Source organism: Pinus tabuliformis, chromosome 2_2 (genome assembly GCF_031772625.1).
Source record: "Pinus tabuliformis cultivar Carrire ecotype Pingquan chromosome 2_2, CPIR1, whole genome shotgun sequence".
Classification (NCBI taxonomy): Eukaryota; Viridiplantae; Streptophyta; class Pinopsida; order Pinales; family Pinaceae; genus Pinus; species Pinus tabuliformis.
Genome location: NC_142300.1, coordinates 1,158,551,237 through 1,158,571,791, shown reverse-complemented (window position 1 = coordinate 1,158,571,791; position 20,555 = coordinate 1,158,551,237). Strand labels below are relative to the sequence as shown.

Genomic DNA, 20,555 nt, shown 5'->3' with positions numbered 1-20,555 from the left:
GAACTTGATCTGCAATATTTCCGGTGGATGACACATTCTGACATGATGAATCGTCTTGGGATCTTTCAGCTGGACCTCTTATCAAATTACTTTCATTCTGTTGCACAATTTTAGAGGCAGAAGGCAAGCTGTTTGGATAACCATATCTATTTTTAAAAGCATTGAGAATGTCTTGTAAAGAAGTGAAAAAATCATTAGGAAAATTATTAAACCAATTCAAGGCATCACCCTCTAAAGAATGGACAAATAGACGCATCTTGAAATCTTCATGATTATATTGAGGAAATCTACAATATAAGATCATTACACAAGTAAACATGTTTAAATGCTGTTTAACAGTGACCGAATCACCACCCGAAAACTTAAATAATTTAGAAATGGCCTCTTTCGGAAGATCATGGAGATTATCAGTAAAATGACATGGTTTACATGAATAATCCATGATGAACAGTAAGGGATCAGATGGATGATAGAAAGAGATTTCTGCTCAAGAAAATTAAGAGATGAAAGAAGTGGAGTCGCCACTTGAACAATGAATCTGATTCTAGGATCCAAAAAGTAATCACAAGCAGATATGAGGGAAGCTTCTTGTCTGGGAAAAATGAGAAAGTGGAGTCGCCACCCAAACAAGAAACACACCGAAGAGACACTGATAAGGCAATGAAAGATCCAAATGATAACCCCAAAGGTTGAATCTGCCAGCTCAAATGAGAGATGAGAAAGAGAAGATGAATGTCGATGAAACTCCAGGAACAGGAAAACTCTGTCCCCGGCAACGGCGCCAAAAAATGTTGGCTTTGCCGGCTCAAACGAATGATAGGAAGATGAACGATGAATGATGAAAAGATGATGAAACGCCGAGAAAACAATTTCCCCGGCAACGACGCCAAAAAATGTTGGCGTTGCCGGGCCAGATGAAAAGATAAAAATGAGAAGGAAGATTGTCGTTGAAACGCCGAGAACAAAGTGTCCCCGGCAACGGCGCCAAAAAATGTTGGCGTTGCCGGCTCAAACGAATGATAGACAGATGAACGATGAATGATGAAAAGATGTTGAAACACCAAGGACATAAAAACTCTATCCCTGGCAACGGCGCCAAAAAATGTTGTCGTTGCCGGGCCAGATGAAAAGATAAGAAATGATAAAGATGATTGTCGTTGAAATGCCGAGAAAACAATTTCCCCGGCAACGGCGCCAAAAAATGTTGTCGTTGCCGGCTCAAACGAATGATAGACAGATGAACGATGAATGATGAAAAGATGTTGAAATACCAAGCACAGAAAAACTCTATCCCCGACAACGGCGCCAAAAAATGTTGTCGCGCAGATTGACACGACAACGCTCAGACCGGGGGCTGTCACTCTGATCCCCGGTCCCTCCGTTTAAGCCTGTCTCCCGCGGCTAAGGGGGGTAGTCCCTGTGAGATGATGAGACCAACTGTCGACCAGTTGGTTGGGAGACACGAGATACGATATAAAAAGCACTAAAATGATTTGACTAAATTAGCAGACCAGTGCCTTAAGAGATTGTTATTAAAACGATTACTTGTTAAATGATATAAAAATATGAATCGTGAACAGCAATCATTTGTCATCAGCTAAATCACAATGCTCTTAAAATGACCAAAACGATATCCAGCAACTGAAAATTTTGAAAAGATGAAAGCCTTAAACCACCATGAGAATCATGAATTATTAACCAGATATCATATTCGCATCTCGACTTGAAAATTTTAGATCTCAGCATGAAAGATGATAAATCCCGAAAATGACTGGATCTGACGAAGAAAATTTTCCACAAAATTTTTATATTTTTTCGAAATTTTTTAAATCTTTTTTTAATTTTTAATTTTTTAATATTATAAAAATGAAAATGTTAAAAAAACTAAAATTAAAAAAAAAATCTAAACTAAAAACTATAAAAGTCTAAACTTAAATCTAAGGACTAATTAAAATCTACATAAAATAAATCCTAAACTAAACCAAAAAAAATAAATTAAAATCTAAGTAAAAACTAAACTAAATTAAACAAGATTAAATTGTAAACAAAAAGCTAAGTCCTAAACATAAATATTTTTGATTTATGAATTTGAAATTAACAAAAAGAAACCCTAAAGAATTAAAATCTAAAAAAATACGTAACTAAAAAAAAAAAAAAAAAAAAAAACTAAGCTATACCTATGGAAAACGTAAACCTACGTAAATACATAAAACCCCAAAACGAGTTATATAACCACAAAAAAAATCTCGATTTACCTGTTCCGGATCGTAGACCCAAATTCGATTACCTGTTCTGCGTAAATTGGAATGGCGCCCATGCACTCAGGTTTTTCGATTTCTCTTGTCTTTTGCTGGCGTGAATAAAGTTCAATGCCCACGCAAATGTAGAATAGGAATACGTTTCAAGATATCACCTGTGCAATACGTTACCTGAAGACGCAGCGATGGTAAAACAGTGCGAAACTCACCTGAAAGATGCCCTTTCGATGCGTTTGTGGTTTCTTCTGTCGGCGGAAATGCTTGGCTGTGCAGACGCTATTCAATGGTATCGAAACTGACTATGCAAACTGGCTTTGTTACGCCCACGCAGCAGAACGCAGTGATGGTGGTCTTGAATACGCCGGCTTGATGGAACATCCTTCTGCCGGCGTATATAAAAAAAAATTTCGATGCCCACGCGTTCTTTGGATTTTCAGAACCTTATATGCAGAAACGATAGATCTAATAGAAGCTGAGATTGCAAACAAACCACAATGATACTAGGCGTAAAACTCTTAAACGCTGTTTCTGAGGCGTAAATAAGATAAAATTTGAAATGCTTATTTACTGGATCCGCTGGCTTTACAAACTCAGACACCCAATGGCGGCGAAAGGATGAATAGAGATCCGCAGGCAGCTGAGGGAGATGCGGATAGCCACCAGCGAAGAGGAAAAAATCTGAGATTGACTATGGTGACGAATCGTAACTGCTGCTGCCGGCGGTAAATATGGCTCTTATGACATGACTCGTGAGAAACCCGTGTGGAAACTGCTCGAAATGTAGACAGAGACGCCTCTGGCAAAATCCTTCAAAACATTAAATGATTTTGATCTGAGCACTGCGCAGATATGTACACATTCGAAGAACCCAAGGAACCGAAACGATGATACTCAGCCAGAGGAAGAAAATGCGTGAATGATCTCTGACAGCGGTCCTGCAATTGCAAGGAGACAAAACCCTAATGAAAATTGAACAAAAATCTGAAACCCTAGAACAAAAAAAATTTGAAACTCTAAGACAGCTGATTAATTTACAAATTTGGCCCCTTAACAGCCAGATTCATCAATAAGCACAGAAATATTTTAAAGAACAGAAATTTCAGACTGTCACTGTGAAGCAGTGTTTTACAACCCGGCCGAGTCAACTCGGAAACGGCCGTTTCGAACCGAGCCAGCACCATTTTTTTATGACCCGGCCAGCAACCCGGCTCGGTTGACCGAGTCATCCAATGACTCGGCCGAGTCATCCAATGACTCGGCCGAGTCATAGTTGACTCGGTCAACCCGGCCGGGTCCGTATTGACTCGGCCGAGTCAAAGAACCAACGGCTGGGCAGCGTTAAAGATGAAAAAAATTAACTTTTTTTGTGATTTTTGGTAAAGTGCAATTCAGTTTATGGATTCCAAAGGGTAATGGTAAATTGTTAAATGCTTTTGGGGTCCATTTCCCCCTCCCAAACCCTATTTAAGACAGCCAAATGCTCTCATGATCTCACAGCAGTCTTATGCATTTGAGTGAGAGTCTTCTTTGAGAATTAGTGAGCAGTTCTTGAGCTTGTTTTGGAGCAGCAGTGAGGAGTCTTGGAGGAGTATTGTAGCTGGAGTGAGGAGCTTCTTGGGCAGCCATTTGGAGCAGCATTGAGGAGCTGATTTTTGGAGCAAGCTTGAGGAGGCAGTTTGTGCCTGGAGGTATTTTTTTCCACCTCTATAAATCTGTTTTTGCTTAGTAAATTTTAGGTGCATATCAAGAAAGCTTAGAGAGTGTTTTTTGTCAAATAAATGAACATTGAATCATTTTTTTTTTTTTTTCATTTTCAGATTGTTTTCCTAGTCAAAAAATGGCACCTAGAGCAAAAGATCCTGCTTGGGCATATGTTGAAATGGTTGATAGTCAGATGCATTGCAAGTTTTGCCATAGGAAAATTAAGGAAGGTCCTGGGGGGATTCATAGGCTGAAACAACACTTGGCAGGGATTAAAGGCCAGATTACCGCATGTCCCTCTGATGAAATTGAGGAGATTAGAAAGAATTTGTTGGCCAGCTTTGAAAAATTTAAAGAAGATAAGGCTAGGCAACAAGAGATACAGGCTGAAATTGGGAGGAAGAGGGAGATACAAAGAATGATGGCTACCAACCCCCACTATGATTTTGAGGGTTCTTCCTCTATCCCTCAAACTGAGGCATCCAACCCTTTCCGTTATGTTCCTCCCTCTTTTGGTTCTGTTCAAGATAAGGGAAAGGGTAGAATGAAGGGTGATGTGACTATCAAAAGTTATTTCACTCCCTCCTCTCCATCAGATGCACATGGTCCTGAAGTTAGTAAAGGTCAAATTCAGCCCACTTTAGATGACCATTGGAAGAAAGAATTGAGGGAGACTGCTTGTGACTACATAGCTAGATGGTGGTATGATGCTGATATCCCCTTTAATGCTGCTCGTTCACCATATTATGAGCCTATGTTTGATGCCATACATGCTGCTGGAAAAGGCTTCAAAGGCCCTACTATGCAAGAGCTAAGGGGGTTTCGTTTGCAGAAAGAAATTCAATCCATTAATGAGTATTTGCAAGAGTTCAGGGACTCATGGGCAAGAACAGGGTGTACCATCATGTCAGATGGATGGACTGATCAAAGAAACCGTACCATCATAAACTTTCTTGTCTTCTGCCCACAGGGAACCATGTTTTTAAAATCAGTTGATGCATCTGATAAGTTAAAAGATGGCCACTTGTTGTTTCAGCTATTGGATGAGGTTATTGAGGATGTGGGGGTGGCTAATGTTGTTCAAATTATCACAGACAATGCCTCTAACTATGTTCTTGCTGGTAAACTGTTAGAGGAAAAACACAAGACCATCTTTTGGACCCCATGCGCTGCACATTGCATAGACCTCATGCTTGAGGATATTGGAAAATTAGATTGGGTCAGAAACACTGTAGATAATGCCAAAAGCATAACAAAATTTATCTACAATCATACACTGGTTTTGAGTCTCATGAGGAAACACACTGGAGGCAAGGATATTATTAGGCCTGCCATCACTAGATTTGCTACACATTTTTTGACATTGCAATCTATGCTTTCCCAACATAGAAACTTGCAAAAGATGTTTTCCAGTGATGAATGGAATCAAAGCAATTGGTCTAACAAACCAGAAGGCAGAGAATTGAAAAGGAAAGTCCATGATGAAACTTTTTGGAGAAAGGCAGCAGAGATTGTGAAGCTTGCTGAGCCACTAGTTAAGGTGTTGCGGTTGGTGGATGGGGAAAGGTTGGCTATGGGCTTCATTTATGAGGCTATGGATCAAGCAAAGGAGCAAATAAAGACAGCATACAAGGATAGAGTGGCAAAGTATGGGCCCATTTGGGCAATCATTGATGAAAGATGGAACAATCAACTCCATCGCCCTATACATGCAGCTGGGTATTTTTTGAACCCACGGTATCATTATAAAGCTAAGGAGTCAGGAGCTTTGAGGGGGGAGGTCAGAGATGGATTGGTTGATTGCATTGAACGCATGATCCCATCGGAGTCTGATCAGCTGCAGATACATCAACAGGTCACAGCCTTCAGCAATGCAACAGGTACCTTTGGGAAGAACCTAGCAAAGATTGCAAGAGAAGCAGATGAGCCAGGTAAACAAAAATTTCAATTTTCAATTTCTTAATGGTTTTACAGTTTTACTTTTTTTATTAAAGACTAAAGTTTGTTAAATCATTTATAATTTGAAAGTTAGATATAATTTGTAATTTTGTTGAGCTTCAGCCTTCATCTAACTCATAATTCATTACACTCCTATGTTTTTTGCAGCACAATGGTGGGAGGCCTTTGGTGGCCAGTGCCCTCAATTGCAAAAGTTTGCAATCCGTATTTTGAGTCAAACTTGCAGTGCATCTGGGTGTGAGCGCAATTGGTCTGTCTTTGAGAGGATTCACACAAAGAAGAGAAACCGTTTGGAGCAAAAACGGTTGAATGATCTAGTTTTTGTCCAATACAACCTTCGGCTCAGACGGAACCAATTGCTGAACAAAAGACCTGATTCAGATCCCATTGTGTTGGAAGACATTGATCCAACATCAGATTGGGTAGTGGAGAGTCGTGCACCAGAGTTTGATCCTGATGAGGATCTTGATGAACTTGAACTGGAACATCAACTTCAGCCTGTTCAGTTGAATGCAGATCCCGATCCACCAGCCTCAGTCTCACAGCCAGCAAGGAGTAGGACTCCAGTTGTAGGTGCTTCCTCTGCTCAGCCACGACAGAAGCGCAGCCGCATATCTACTCTATCTCAGCTTGCATCTGCTGCACAACCTGCTAGTGGTACTGGCACCACTTCTACAGTTGCAGTTGGAGACGATGATGATGAGGAGGAGGCATGGGGCCCCTTGTCTGACTCTGATGATGATGATCCAGAGATTGGTCGAGATGATCTTGGCTCCTCTGGCAGTAGCTACTAGCCAGTAGTACTAGTATTGGAGTCTGGTCACCATCACAGTTTACTTTTCTTGTAGAGGCCATTTCTAGCCTCCTTGGTTATTTGTATTTTGTTTTGAGTCTTTGATCATGTATGACAGTTGACTATGTATTGCCATTGGGTACCATTTTGATATAAAGGATTGGTTCATGAGCCTACTTTGATCATATGTTGTCTTCCATCTATATTATAATGTTGTGTGTTTGGAAACATGAATGAAAATCTTTAAAATTATGTTTAAAATATTTAAAGTTATGTTTTTTTATAAAAAAAATAAATATTTAATGTATTTTTTACAACGACCGAGTCATTGAAATCGAGCCGGCCGAGTCATTACCGAGTCGGAGTCGGAGTCAGAGTTGTAAAACATTGCTGTGAAGAACTTCAGAAAATCTCTCATGCAAATTAGAAAAATAAACCGAATGATAGACCCAGGATCAAATCCAACTGGGCTCAGCAAAAAATGCTTGTCGGAGTTGGCTGGTTCAGCCGAGAACTTCCCCAAACGCCCACAAATTTCCTTCAGAAAATGTTTTCTGCACAGCTCAAAACCACCATCAGTAAAGAGGGCAAAAATGCTGCTAGATCTCAGGAAGTAATGGAGATACCTGCCATTACTTTAGAAACCCTAACAACACCCAAACCCTAGCAAGTGAACAAGATACCTGTGCTCACAATACTCTACAAAAGAGCTATTATTAATGGCTGAAAATAACATATGCAGAAAATTAAACAATCTCACAACATTTCAAGAGAGTAACACCAGCAAGATATGGACCCCAAAGTCTTCTTTTATTAACCAGAAACAGATTTACAAGAGAGCTTCTTCAGTCTAAGACTCACAGATCTCATGATCTGAAATGACCCCTAGCACCCTATTTAAAGGAAATGATCCAATGGCTAGTTCGAGTGATCCATGTAGAGATGATCTCGACCGTTGATGAGGATCAAGACATCTCTTGATCTCATACGTCGATTTATTCACTTAAAATATTATTATTTTATTAGTTAGGGTTTTTGCTTTATTTTTTTAATTTTTTATTATTTTATTTATTTATTTCATTTTTAAAATTTTAAAATTTCTTAATTTTTATTTATTTTATTTATTTTATTTCATTTTTTAAATGGATCATCGAACTCAGCCTTCGGAAACATCACCTAGGACCTAGGACTTAGGACTCACGAGGGATTTAAAACATTTTCAACCCTCAAGACACATTTCATGATGACTTTTTACAATTTACATCTCAAGGGGACAAACCCACTTAATACAGACCCTCACAAAACACCCAGTTCTGCGATACAATTATAATCTAGCAGATCAACACACTAGGATTCTCCTAAAGTTCTAATGACAAAATCCATCCCGGCTTTGGGGTCAGGTTTGAAGGAAAACTCTGCCGATCCATGGATCGGTGAGACGAAAAACCTTCCGGGACGTAGATTACCACTAGAAAATTAGGTCCACCTAGGCAATACACATACACGACTCATGTCTGCTAAGATTATTTACAATTCATACATGCAGACTGGGTTTACAATCAAAATGATTAAGCTGCTGATGACTGCAGGATGGCACGGACACGCTGATCAGGTGTTGCCCCTTTTTGCACAAAAAAGGGGGGTGTACTGCATGGGTAGTTGACCAGTAGAGGTCAACATGTTCTTTAGGACTTTTATCACAAAAAATAAAGGTTTGATTGGTAACAAACATGTCCTTTATTGATCATCTCATGTTGCTATCCTTTGATTTTTGAAATCTATAATATTGAGCTTCAATGTAATCTTTATTCAATTCTACTTCATTATGTTGTAGATCGATGGTATTCTCAATTGCTCATATTGGAGGTAGCCTAGTTGGTTCCTTGTGCATCATCATCACTTCAATAGATGTTGTAGACAATCAATCGTATTTTCTAGTCTTAGCCATTAACAATTTGAAGTTTATAGGTCGAGCTTCATATGATTTGATCTCTAACAAAACTAATTTTTGGTAAACATCAATTAACTCTTAGGTTATGTAGTTATAATAAGAGTTATTGAGTTTTTTTTATTTCTTTCTCAAATCAAGTACAATCTCTTACCATCTTTCATGAACTTGTATTAATTTAGTATTTGCTTAAATTTGACATGTTGATCCTATGGGTATGGGCTTCTAAACACAACCTCATTGACTTCAAGTGAAACTACATCACACTTGATTGCTAGCATATTTGGGCATGCTTGAGATTCAAAATTCACACTTTTTGGGATGGAAAATGTTGTGTTTGCATAACCATTTCAAAGAATACGGGTTTTCCTGTGGTGTTGTTTCTAGGTTAAATTGTTTAATTCATGTTTCTACAATCAAGTTCTTGTAACTTCTAGGGTCAGTAATACCTGGTAGCACCATCTTGTTGTCTTGGATGTGTATCTTGAACATCCATGGGCATGGTCGAGAATCCATGGACACTTCATGGTGATGGACATGTTTGCATCTTTGTGTAGCCAATCCAAGGAGTATGGGCTCTAATGCGGTGTTGTCTCTAGGTTAAATTGCTTCACTCAAGTTTCTACAATCAAATTCTTCTAACTTCAAGGGTTGACAATATATGGTATAAACATCTTCTTGACTTGGATTTTTACCATAAATAATTGCTTACTTTGGTTGAGTGGTTGTTCGGTTGGGTTGTTCTTCACTAAAATGTAAAAACATAAGCTTCTTGCTAGCATCAATTCCTTTTTGAGGAGTCTTCTTCAATTCTTTGACAACTTGTGTCTCTGGGGATTTAGTTGGTTTCTTCTTAGGATTCACATATAAATGATTTTTTTGATCATGGTTGATTTGTTTACAGTGTTAGGAATTTTGGCCTCTTTGTCAAGTTGTTTTCACTAGTCAACTTGATTGGATGGGTTAGCTTGTGGACATCAGAGTCAAATTCTTATAACTTCAAGGGTTGACAATATATGGTATAAACATCTTCTTGACTTGGATTTTTATCTTAAATAATTGCTTACTTTGGTTGAGTGCTTGTTCTGTTGGGTTGCTCTTCACTAAAAACATGAGTCTTCATCAATTCTTTGACAACTCGTGTCTCTAGGGATTTAGTTGGTTTCTTCGTAGGATGCACGTATAAATGAGTTTTTTGATTATGCTTGATTTGTTTATAGTGTTAGGACTTTTGGCCTCATTGTCAAGTTGTTTGCACTAGTCAACTTGATTAGATGGGTTGACTTGTGGACGTCAGTCAACACGTGTTGATTTCAAATGTGGTTCCTCTTTCCCTTACTTTTCTTGGTTTCATTTCTAGATTAGTGTGTGGAGTTGTCAATGGATGTATTTCAGCATGATTTGTTCTTGATTGCCAATTAATGTCAATTTTGTAATGTATTGATGAAAACCTTGGCTGTATTCCAACATTCTTTGCCTGAATTTTGCCATGCCGGTATGTGTTCTTTAGGTTGCGCCTTTACACTATAAGATGGCATTTTTGCCTCACAATTAGCTGTAATTCCTGCCAACTAATGATGGGTAGTTCACCTTCTTGTTATCGCTCATTAAAACCATCCCACAACAATAGGGTTCTTCTGGATATTTTCAACTTGGCAAAATGCAATACTTTGTAGGTCAATATAACCTTGTATGCTGAAATATGTCTCAGGTTGCCTTAGCCAGTTGTTGAGTTTGTCATCATCAAGATTGCCACTGAAAGGGGATTTTTAACTTTGGCCTTTGCTCTAAAAGTATTATTCAGTGGTTAGGACTAGCAGTGTCAGCTGGACTATGGAGGTAGAACCTAAACTAGAACAAATGATCATCAAGATCACCATTGAGTGGGTCACTTTTGATTATGGTCTTCATTCGAAAAGCTTATTCACAGTTATGACTACTACTGTCTACTGGACTAGGGGGATAGAGATATCATTAGAAAAAATAATCACTATATTGCTTGTGGCCATCGAATAGTGGTTAGATACATTTGCTAAAATTCAGCAATGTCAAGTGCATCCATCGATTGAATTTATCTTCAACAAAGGTTTGCATGTCCATGAAATTCTATTGTAGTCTTAATAAACTTGGCTCTCAATATTTTCATTTTCTCTGGGGAACATCTCTTCAAGCTTAGATACGATTTCTGGGGGGTTGATGCTTCCTCGCAGCATTCTGTTACCAGGTGTCTCTGGCTTCATGGGTTGGTCTCTAGTTTCAAAGTAATAACTTCGTTTCCAGGCCATTTATTTCACAATGTTATGTAATCTGCTGATTTCAAAACCTGTTCGGATACCGACTGATCTGAACCTTGGTGGGTTCTGATAACAGAATGATCTGATGTAATAGGATTGGGCTTTGATAGTAGATGGGTGGTCAAATTTGGCCAATATTGGCTTCTGATATTGCAGTCTATGCTTCAACCTTGGTGGGTTGAGTCGATACATAGTTCGGGAAGAGTGCGTGTGTGTTCTTGGCAGATTCAACACTCACATCAAACCAATATGGTCGAAAAGAACCATTTGCAGGAAAACAAAGAAAAAATGCAATTGAGTGATAGAATCTGATGTATAATGACAGAGCTCAGGTTCTCTCAGCTGCACAAGCTTTTCAATTGAATATAAAATCTACAAGGTAGGAATTACAATTCCGAGAACCACGTGTTTGAATTCTAATCTTCTATTGCCTATCTATTTCTAAGCTAAATTTTTTTGAACCTCAGTTGAGAGTGTTTTTAGATGATTTGAGATTAGATTTGAAGACCATCCAAGATATCAAACCGCTTCCACTGGAGTGAAGGATTAGATTTATATGATTAGGTTGTTACTGAGTTAGACCAGCTTTCAATTGCAAGAAGTTGATTACAATTAGAAATAACAACCTCTGTTACTACCTCTGACACTAACGCCTGTCACTGTCATAATGACTGAGCTTGCTGTTGGTTGGATGCTTTGTTCACAAGTTCACTTGTTGTGTCAATGTTGAATGGAATGGTTGAGGCATCAAGATGACTTGAAATTGACCTTGGTCATGTTACCTCTCAAACTAGCAGGGGTCCTAGAAAGAGATCTTGGAGGGGCAACTGCTAGGTCAAGGGCAACAATGGGGCAATAGCCCACTGTCACCTCAGCTAGAGTTCCCTACTTTTTACGGACTTTCACCGATGGGAGGAGACCAGGTATGAAGGGAATCACTAAATAAATGAGTCAGTAAAGGGAGAAAGAGTGATTCCCAAAGGCCTATTCACAAGAGAGACTCAAATTGTGGTTTGCTTGCCTGAAAAGCAAGGGATTTCAAGGGCTAGGGTTTGCAAAGAAGACTTGTAATGGAGGGGCCTAGTCCAAGAAATCTTTGTGGAAACTTGGATTCCAAGGGGTCTTTGTGAAGTTGTCTTTAACAGGTTGCGGGACTACACGGGACCAAGTGGACCCACAATTAGGTCAAGGGGGTGGAGTTGATCAATCACGGGTATGCTTGACCTAATTGAGGAGGAGAAAGAGATCAAGGAAGGAATTTTCAACAATCTTAATAGTTAATACAATGATCTCAGTGAGGTCATTAGCCAAGGGAATCCTAGGGCAAGAAATAGTCCCCAAGCTAGGGATTGCAATATTTCAAGATCCCGCTGTCGGAATTGCTTAAAATTTGGAGGGCTTCTAGGAGACACACCAACGCAATTGTGAACCAAAAATTGAAGTGTTTGGATAGCTAGATTATGAGGTAATTAATGCCCTAGGTGACCTATGGAGTTTAAGCCTAGAAAAAGGAAGGAGAGGTGATAAGGAATATGATTTATGGTGATACCTATGCAGAACCAGTGCCTATTCCTTTGGGAGAAATGGAGTCATGGAAGATTTAGAGTTTGGATTTATTTTCACTTGTCAAGGAGGGCTAAAAAGCAACTTCGTTGGGCACTAGGGCTTAATGGAAGGAGCTTCAAGGTCTTTATACTTCGTTCAACAATATGTGGTGACTTGTCAAGACAAAATGTCTCTAGGAACATTCATTCATTCAAACATGCCCTGTACATGATACATCACTATTTAGAGATTCAATTTCCACAATTTCGTTCCAAGAAAAGCAACAAATTAACCCTAAAATAGCGAAAATCCCAATATCATGAATGCAACAACATAAAGAATCAAAATAACATTAACATAGTACTTACATGTAAGAAGAATATATCCAATCACCAAGATATGCCAATCATAGAAGCTCCAAGACAAAAAAGATTAACCAAACATTGAAATTCATCCATTCATCCCAAAAATCTCATCCTCATAAGATAGCGAAAATCTCACATGTAGATATGTTCCAATCCAAGTGATGATAATCAAATGATTCCATCACACTTCTATTTATACACTTCTTAATGAATTCGATTTAGCTAATTAGGCCTAATTAGCCCTTGGAATAAAATAATGTGCATAATAACACTAACTTTTGGTGACAAGCCCACCAAACTAGCTCAATAACAAAGGAGTAAGCCTCTCAAGAGGGTCGATGATCAATAACATGTGTCGTTGGGCCTTATAGGAGGCCTATTGAAGTCCATGGGTGCCATCATGTGAAATAGGACTCTCAAAAGCAGTGGACAAGGGGTTGGACCGTTGTTCTCCAAGTAATAAACCTGTGGTGCTCCCAAATGGATGTGGGGGTACACAAGTGTCCTCATGGGTCTCCAAACAGATTGAAGATGCCTATAGACCATCTGCAAAGGCTAAGATGATGGTATAAGTGATGCCACATCATCATATAGATCCCAGACCATCTGCCAAGTGTATGGTGTAACTGTGGAGCCAGCTGGGCATGGTAAACCAGGTGCATCTTCTTTGTCCAATAGGTGAACCATGAGCAATCTTTGAATGACTCTGGGGATCCATGAAACATTGTCTGCTGCTGTGGATGCCCATGGCTCTCTACGCACACCCTACATATGCCAATGTAGCCCTTTAGAGGGTTAGGACCCTGTATAGGGAGAGACTAAACCCAAAATGGAGGCCAATGCGTCCCCTTGCCTTCCAATGTACCAAGTCATTAGAGAAATCAAGTAAAGGAGTTTACAAAACCATGGAAAACAGGTGGGCACTTCATAATGGCATGCCCTTCCATAGTGGGCTTTGGTATGTGCTAACGTCTCCAAGTTCCAAGGGGGGGTTAACCAAGCACCCTATTAGGTGGTTTCTGCCTCTAAAAGGAGTGGTATGTCCATGGTACATCCTTCAAATGATGGTGGCATGTGATAAAGTGATGGAATGGAGTAGGGGATGAAGGGGAAATCTTGGGTCACATGCCATGGTACAAGAACAACTAATAAAAGGGAATCCCATACTTGGGTAAATAACGTGTAGGAGGGAGCAATCATGGTACATGAGTTACCCGAGCCTTGATTTTTCCATCCTTCTTCATATGCCTTTTGCCTTTTATGATTTTTCTTTGATTAACTGCTCGAGGCTCAATGGGATGAGAGTGTGACGTGCAAAGTATAACAATGGATACCCCCTTTAAGGTGGGGTAGTTCATTGCCCACCAAGGGTTGGGACAATCGTGAGTTCTTGAATGATAGAGGAGACTCATCTAGGGCCTATAGGAACCTGGGTGATAGCCATGGAATGGGGTAAAGCTCATGTATTGGCTTTTGCCCACGTGATAAATGTTTTTGTTTTGACCATCTTTTGCATTTTGTGGTACAATTTCTTGTTGAATGTGGCCAATTATGCTTTTTATTTTTCTTTTCAGCTGCATCAACCTCCGGGCATCGTTCCAAGCTCGACCCAAGGTGTGGGCAAAGCGGAGGGGTTGGTTGACTCTTTGTGGACCTAGTGTAGGATGTGGACCCAGGGGGAAGATATGATGAATGGGGTTATAATGAGCGGAAGGGGAATGATATATATGGATTGGGAAGCGGGACCACGCAACCAAAATCAGGGTTTCCCATGTAGTACCATCCATAGTTTTAAAATTCGGTCGTTTCGAAACAGAAACGGTCGAGTTGATCCGTTTCATTGCCCTCAGGATTGACTCGGTTGAAGAAACGACTCGTTTGGCCGAGTCAGCCATGACTCAGCCGAGTCATTGAATGATTTGACCGTTTCCGTATTGACTCGGCCGAGTCACAAACAACGGCCCGTAACCCAAGTAAAACAACAATTTAACATTATTTTAATGAATTTTTAAGGTGTTTTCTGATTGGTTTGGACTCCAAGGTGCTATATGAATTAGCTAAATGTTATTTGGGGTCCATTTCCCCCTCCCAAACCCTATTTAACAGACTCAAATGCTCTCATTCTCTCACAACAATCTCATGCATTTGAGTGAGAACTTCTTTGAGAGTTAGTGAGTAGTTCTTGAGCTTGTTTTTGGAGCAGCAGTGAGGAGTCTTGGGGGAGCATTGTAGCTGGAGTGAGGAGCTTCTTAGGCAACCATTTGGAGCAGCATTGAGGAGTTGATTCTTGGAGCAAGCTTGAGGAGGCAGTTTATGCCTAGAGGTATTTTTTTTTCACCTCTATAAATCTGTTTTTGCTTATTAAATTTTAGGTGCATATCTAGAAAGCCTAGAGAGTGGTTTTTGTCAAAGAAATGAACATTGAATCAATGTTTTTTTTTTTCATTTTCAGATTGTTTGCTTTCATTTCCTAGTCAAAAAATGGCACCTAGAGCGAGAGATCCTGCTTGGGCATATGTTGAAATGGTTGATAGTCAAATGCAATGCAAATTTTGCCATAGGAAAATTAAGGAAGGTCCTGGGGGCATTAATAGGCTGAAACAACACTTGGCAGGGATTAGAGGCCAAATTACCCCATGTACCTCACCAGAAATTGGGGAGATTAGGAAGCAATTGTTGGCCAGCTTTGAGAAATTTAAAGATGATAAGGCTAGGCAAAGAGACATACAGGTTGAAATTGGGAGCAAGAGGGAGATACAAAAAATGATGGCTACCAACCCCCATTATGATTTTGAGGGTTCTTCCTCTATCCCTCAAACTGATACATCCAACCCTTTCCGATATGTTCCTCCCACTTTTGGTTCTGTTCAAGATAAGGGAAAGGGTAGAATGAAAAATGGTGATGTGACTATCAAAAGTTATTTCACTCCCTCCTCTCCATCAGATGCACATGGTCCTGAAGTTAGTAAAAGTCAAATGCAGCCCACTTTAGATGACCATTGGAAGAAAGAATTGAGGGAGATTGCTTGTGAGTACATAGCTAGATGGTGGTATGATGCTGATATCCCCTTTAATGCTGCTCGTTCACCATATTATGAGCCTATGTTTGATGCCATACATGCTGCTGGAAAAGGCTTCAAAGGCCCTACTATGCATGAGCTAAGGGGGTATCGTTTGTAGAAAGAAATTCAATCCATTAATGAGTATTTGAAAGAGTTCAAGGACCCATGGGCAAGAATAGGATGTACCATCATGTCAAATGGATGGACTGATCAAAGAAACCGTACCATCATAAACTTTCTTGTCTTCTGCCTACGGGGAACCATGTTTTTAAAATCAGTTGATGCATCTGATAAGGTAAAAGATGGCCACTTGTTGTTTAACCTATTGGATCAGATTGTTGAGGAGGTGGGAGTGGCTAATGTTGTTCAAATCATCACAGATAATGCATCTAACTATGTTCTTGCTGGTAAACTGTTAGAGGAAAAACACAAGACCATCTTTTGGACCCTATGTGCTGCACATTGCATAGACCTCATGCTTGAGGATATTGGAAAAATAGATTGGGTCAAAAACACTATAGATCATGCCAAAAGCATAACAAAATTTATCTACAGTCATACATTGATTTTGAGCCTCATGAGGAAACACACTGGGGGCAAGGATATTATTAGGCCTGCCATCACTAGATTTGCTACACATTTTTTGACATTGCAATCTATGCTTTCCCAACATAGAAACTTGCAAAAGATGTTTTCTAGTGATGAATGGAATCAAAGCAATTGGTCTAACAAACTGGAAGGCAAAGAATTGAAAAGGAAAGTCTATGAAGAAACTTTTTGGAGAAAGGCAGCAGAGATTGTGAAGCTTGCTGAGCCACTAGTTAAGGTGTTGCAGTTGGTGGATGGGGAAAGGTTGGCTATGGGTTTCATTTATGAGGCTATGGATCAAGCAAAGGAGAAAATAAAGACGGTATACAATTATAGAGTGGCAAAGTATAGGCCCATTTGGGCAATCATTGATGAAAGATGGAACAATCAACTCCATCGACCTATACATGCACCTGGGTATTTTTTGAACCCACGGTATCATTATAAAGCTAAGGAGTCATGAGCTTTAAGGGGGGAGGTCAGAGATGGACTGATTGATTGCATTGATCGCATGATCCCATTGGGGTCTGATCAGCTGGAGATACACCGACAGGTCACAACCTTCAACAATGCATCAGGTACCTTTGGGAAGAACCTAGCAAAGATTGCAAGAGAAGCAGATGAGCCAGGTAAACAAAAATTTCAATTTTCAAATTCTTAATAGTTTTACTTTTTTTTAAAAGTTTGTTAAATCGTTTATAATTTGAAAGTTAGATATAATTTGTAATTTTGTTGAGCTAACTCATTACACTCCTATGTTTTTTGCAGCACAATGGTGGGAGGCCTTTGGTGGCCATTGTCCTGAATTGCAAAGGTTTACAATTCGTATTTTGAGTCAAACTTGCAGTGCATCTGGGTGTGAGCGCAATTGTTCTGTCTTTGAGAGGATTCACACAAAGAAGAGAAACCGTTTGGATAAAAAACGGTTAAATGATCTAGTTTATGTCCAATACAACCTCCGGCTCAGACGAAACCATTTGCTGAACAAAAGACCTGATTTAGATCCCATTGTGTTGGAAGACATTGATCCAACATCAGAGTGGGTAGTGGAGAGTCGTCCAGCAAAGTTTGATCTTGATGAGGATCTTGATTTAGATTTAGATATCGAGACATCAGTTGAACTTGAACATGCTGTTCAGTTGAATGCAGATCCCAATCCACCAACCTTAGTCTCACAGCCAGCAAGGACTCCAGTTGTAGGTGCTTCCTCTGCTCAGCCACGACAGAAGCGCAGCCGCATATCTACTCTATCTCAGCTTGCATCTGCTGCAGTTGCACAGCCTGCTAGTGGTACCACTTCTACAGTTGCAGTTGGAGATGATGATGATGAGGAGGAGCCATGGGGCCCCTTGTTTGACTCTGATGATGATCCAGAGATTGATCGACATGATCTTGGCTCCTCTGGCAGTAGCTACTAGCCAGTAGTACTAGTACTGGAGTCTGGTCACAGTTTACTTTTGTTGTAGAGGCCATTTCTAGCCTCCTTGGTTATGTGTTTTTTGTTTTGAGTCTTTGATCATGTATGACAATTGACTATGTATTGCCATTGGGTACCATTTTGATATAATGGATTGGTTCATGAGCCTACTTTGATCATATGTTGTCTTCCATCTATATTATAATGCTGTGTGTTTGGAAACATGAATGAAAATCTTTAAAATTATGTTTTTTAATAAAAAAATAAATATTTAATGTATTTTTTACAACGACCGAGTCATTGAAATCGAGCCGGCCGAGTCATTACCGTTTCGGAGTCGAAGTCGGAGTCGATCCTCGGCCGAGTCGGAGTTTTAAAACTATGGTACCATCCCTAAAGCCCAAAGGTCAATAAAAGTGATCCCACGGGGGTAGAGTTCAAAGTTAACATCCAAAAGAGACCTAGGGGACAAGAGCACAGACCTAGTCCACTCTTTTCGCCGAATTCCTCCACTAATCCATGCCCAAAAGTTTCCATGATAAGTAAACTAAGATACTCAATCACCAAATGACAAGGCATACCTTTAGGTTCGGGAGGCCCACCTTCAAACATACGATCATGACAGATGAGTGAGGGACCACATGGCTGGCTCAGGTGGCGGAGAAATGGCACAACGAACTAGTTGGTGGCTGCAAGGGGCTGCTGGCTGCTGGTTGAGGACCATCATGGAGAAAAAATTTCTCCTATGGATGTCACCTACAAAATGGTAGGTAACAAGTCAATCACCAAGCCATGGCAATGTCAACTTATCTTTGTTGTTAATAATCTGGGAACAGATCAGAATAGCGCGTTCAGGTTAAATATTTTAAAATCAGTAAAAGATTTCATGCACTTTCTATTACCACATGCTTGTTAGTGAGGATGAATATTACAGAAATAATCGAAAGATAAGACTGCACAGAAAGAACAGACACAGAAAAGTATATCTATTTAAAAGGTATACTGTATAACTCCAATCCCATAATACTCACGAAGGCCTTGAACAAGATACAATGCTGGATATAGGATCATTAATGGATGCCACTATGAGGACCAAATTTTTATCTTGCTGTTGCAGTTGTAATCTTCACCATGTTGGAATCCAGCCAAGTCTTCTGTACTTACTGAATGTTCTTGGGACACTGGTTACCTTCTTTTCTACATTTTTGGCTAACAGAACAGACACAAAGAAAAATATATCTATTTAAAAGGCATAGCTCAAATCCCATAATACTCACAAAAGCCTTGTATGAGATACAATGCTGGATATAGGATCATTAATGGATGCCGCTTTAAGGACCAAAACTTTTATCTTGCAATCCTAATCTTCACCATGCTGGAATCCAGCCGGGTCTTCTGTACTTACTGAATGTTCTTGGGACACTGATCACCTACTTTTCTACATTATTTGGCTAACAGAAACTAAATAGAAAATATGCTCAGAGTAATGATTCTCTGAGAAAAATTAGAATCATGGGTTGTCATTTGCATTATTTAATCTTGGTTTCATTGAACGTAATATTAAAACCTTTAATTAGACTTTTTATTCTCATCGTTATCCTGATGTCTCAGGACAAGTATCTATTCACTGTGGGATATCATCAACTAGAAGGAAAGAAGGTTCCTCTGAAGAAACCACTACTAGTTCTGAGAAAAAAGAATTCTGATAGGGTGGTCGTGGAATCTCATTTAAACATCCCTGAAACCAAGAGTTCAAAAGTAGAATTGGAAGTTGTGGGCATCATTAAGCAGAGAATTCTCTTCAAGACAAGGCCGAAGGCACTGATATCAAGTATTTTGCTAAAACTATACTTCATGAATTTGACTGTACTTCAATTGAATGGTATTTTCCTTGCAAATATTTTAGCATCATGTTGATACAGATTCACAGATTTAACATGTATTTTCAGGTCTTTTCTGCTGTTGTTGACCTTATTTTTTTATTATACTACATTTCCATTCTATTTACATCAAGCCTATTGCCCCTTTTAACTCGTCCTGAGTATGCTTTATGCAGAGCCTGAAGTGAAGGAGAAAAAGGTCAGAACATTGGATGCTTTAGCCGGTTAATAATGTCACTCAAATGCAACAGTCGAGGTCGGGTAGCAATTTTATTAAGATTGATATATTAGTTCTCTGCTCTAAGTTAATGCTTGCAATGAGACGTAAACCATAAGAGCATTAGGATTTAAAATTGGCTCTTGTGGGGCTGAACAAATCTTGTCAATTTTCATCCAATAAATATTTACACATAATGTTTCAATTTGTGGATACGCTGATTTAGATTATGATCCAATATTTTATCATTGCTGAGATTAAGTTTGATGAACGGCCACTATGTTTTACATCATTGGTTATATGTGTTTCTGCAATATTGCAACTGCCAAATATGGTAGGGTTTTGAGTAAATTTCTAACGAGAAACTACATTGACAACAAAATTGAGACAGGGATGGCTTATTACTATTATACTAACTGAAAGCTTTGCCAATCCAGAAGCTCGATTTAGGGTGCAGGTCCCCAGGTTGATGTGATAGCATCCTCCCTTGCTTCAGTACTATAACATCATTTAAAGGTGCCAATGTGC

General features: G+C 39.4%; 1 protein-coding gene across 1 annotated transcript in view; it reads left to right on the top strand.

Annotated features, from left to right (window-relative positions):
• Positions 1 to 20,314, top strand: part of LOC149197536 (chromosome transmission fidelity-like protein) — a 77,956-nt gene extending 57,642 nt beyond the window's left edge. Inside the window, exons 2-3 of the mRNA XM_089405877.1 lie at positions 19,542 to 19,761; positions 19,987 to 20,314. Coding sequence (XP_089262003.1) covers positions 19,542 to 19,761; positions 19,987 to 20,039 — 273 coding nt within the window. The 3' untranslated portion in view covers positions 20,040 to 20,314. The remainder of the gene's footprint in view (positions 1 to 19,541; positions 19,762 to 19,986) is intronic.
• The last annotated feature ends 241 nt before the right edge of the window (positions 20,315 to 20,555 follow it).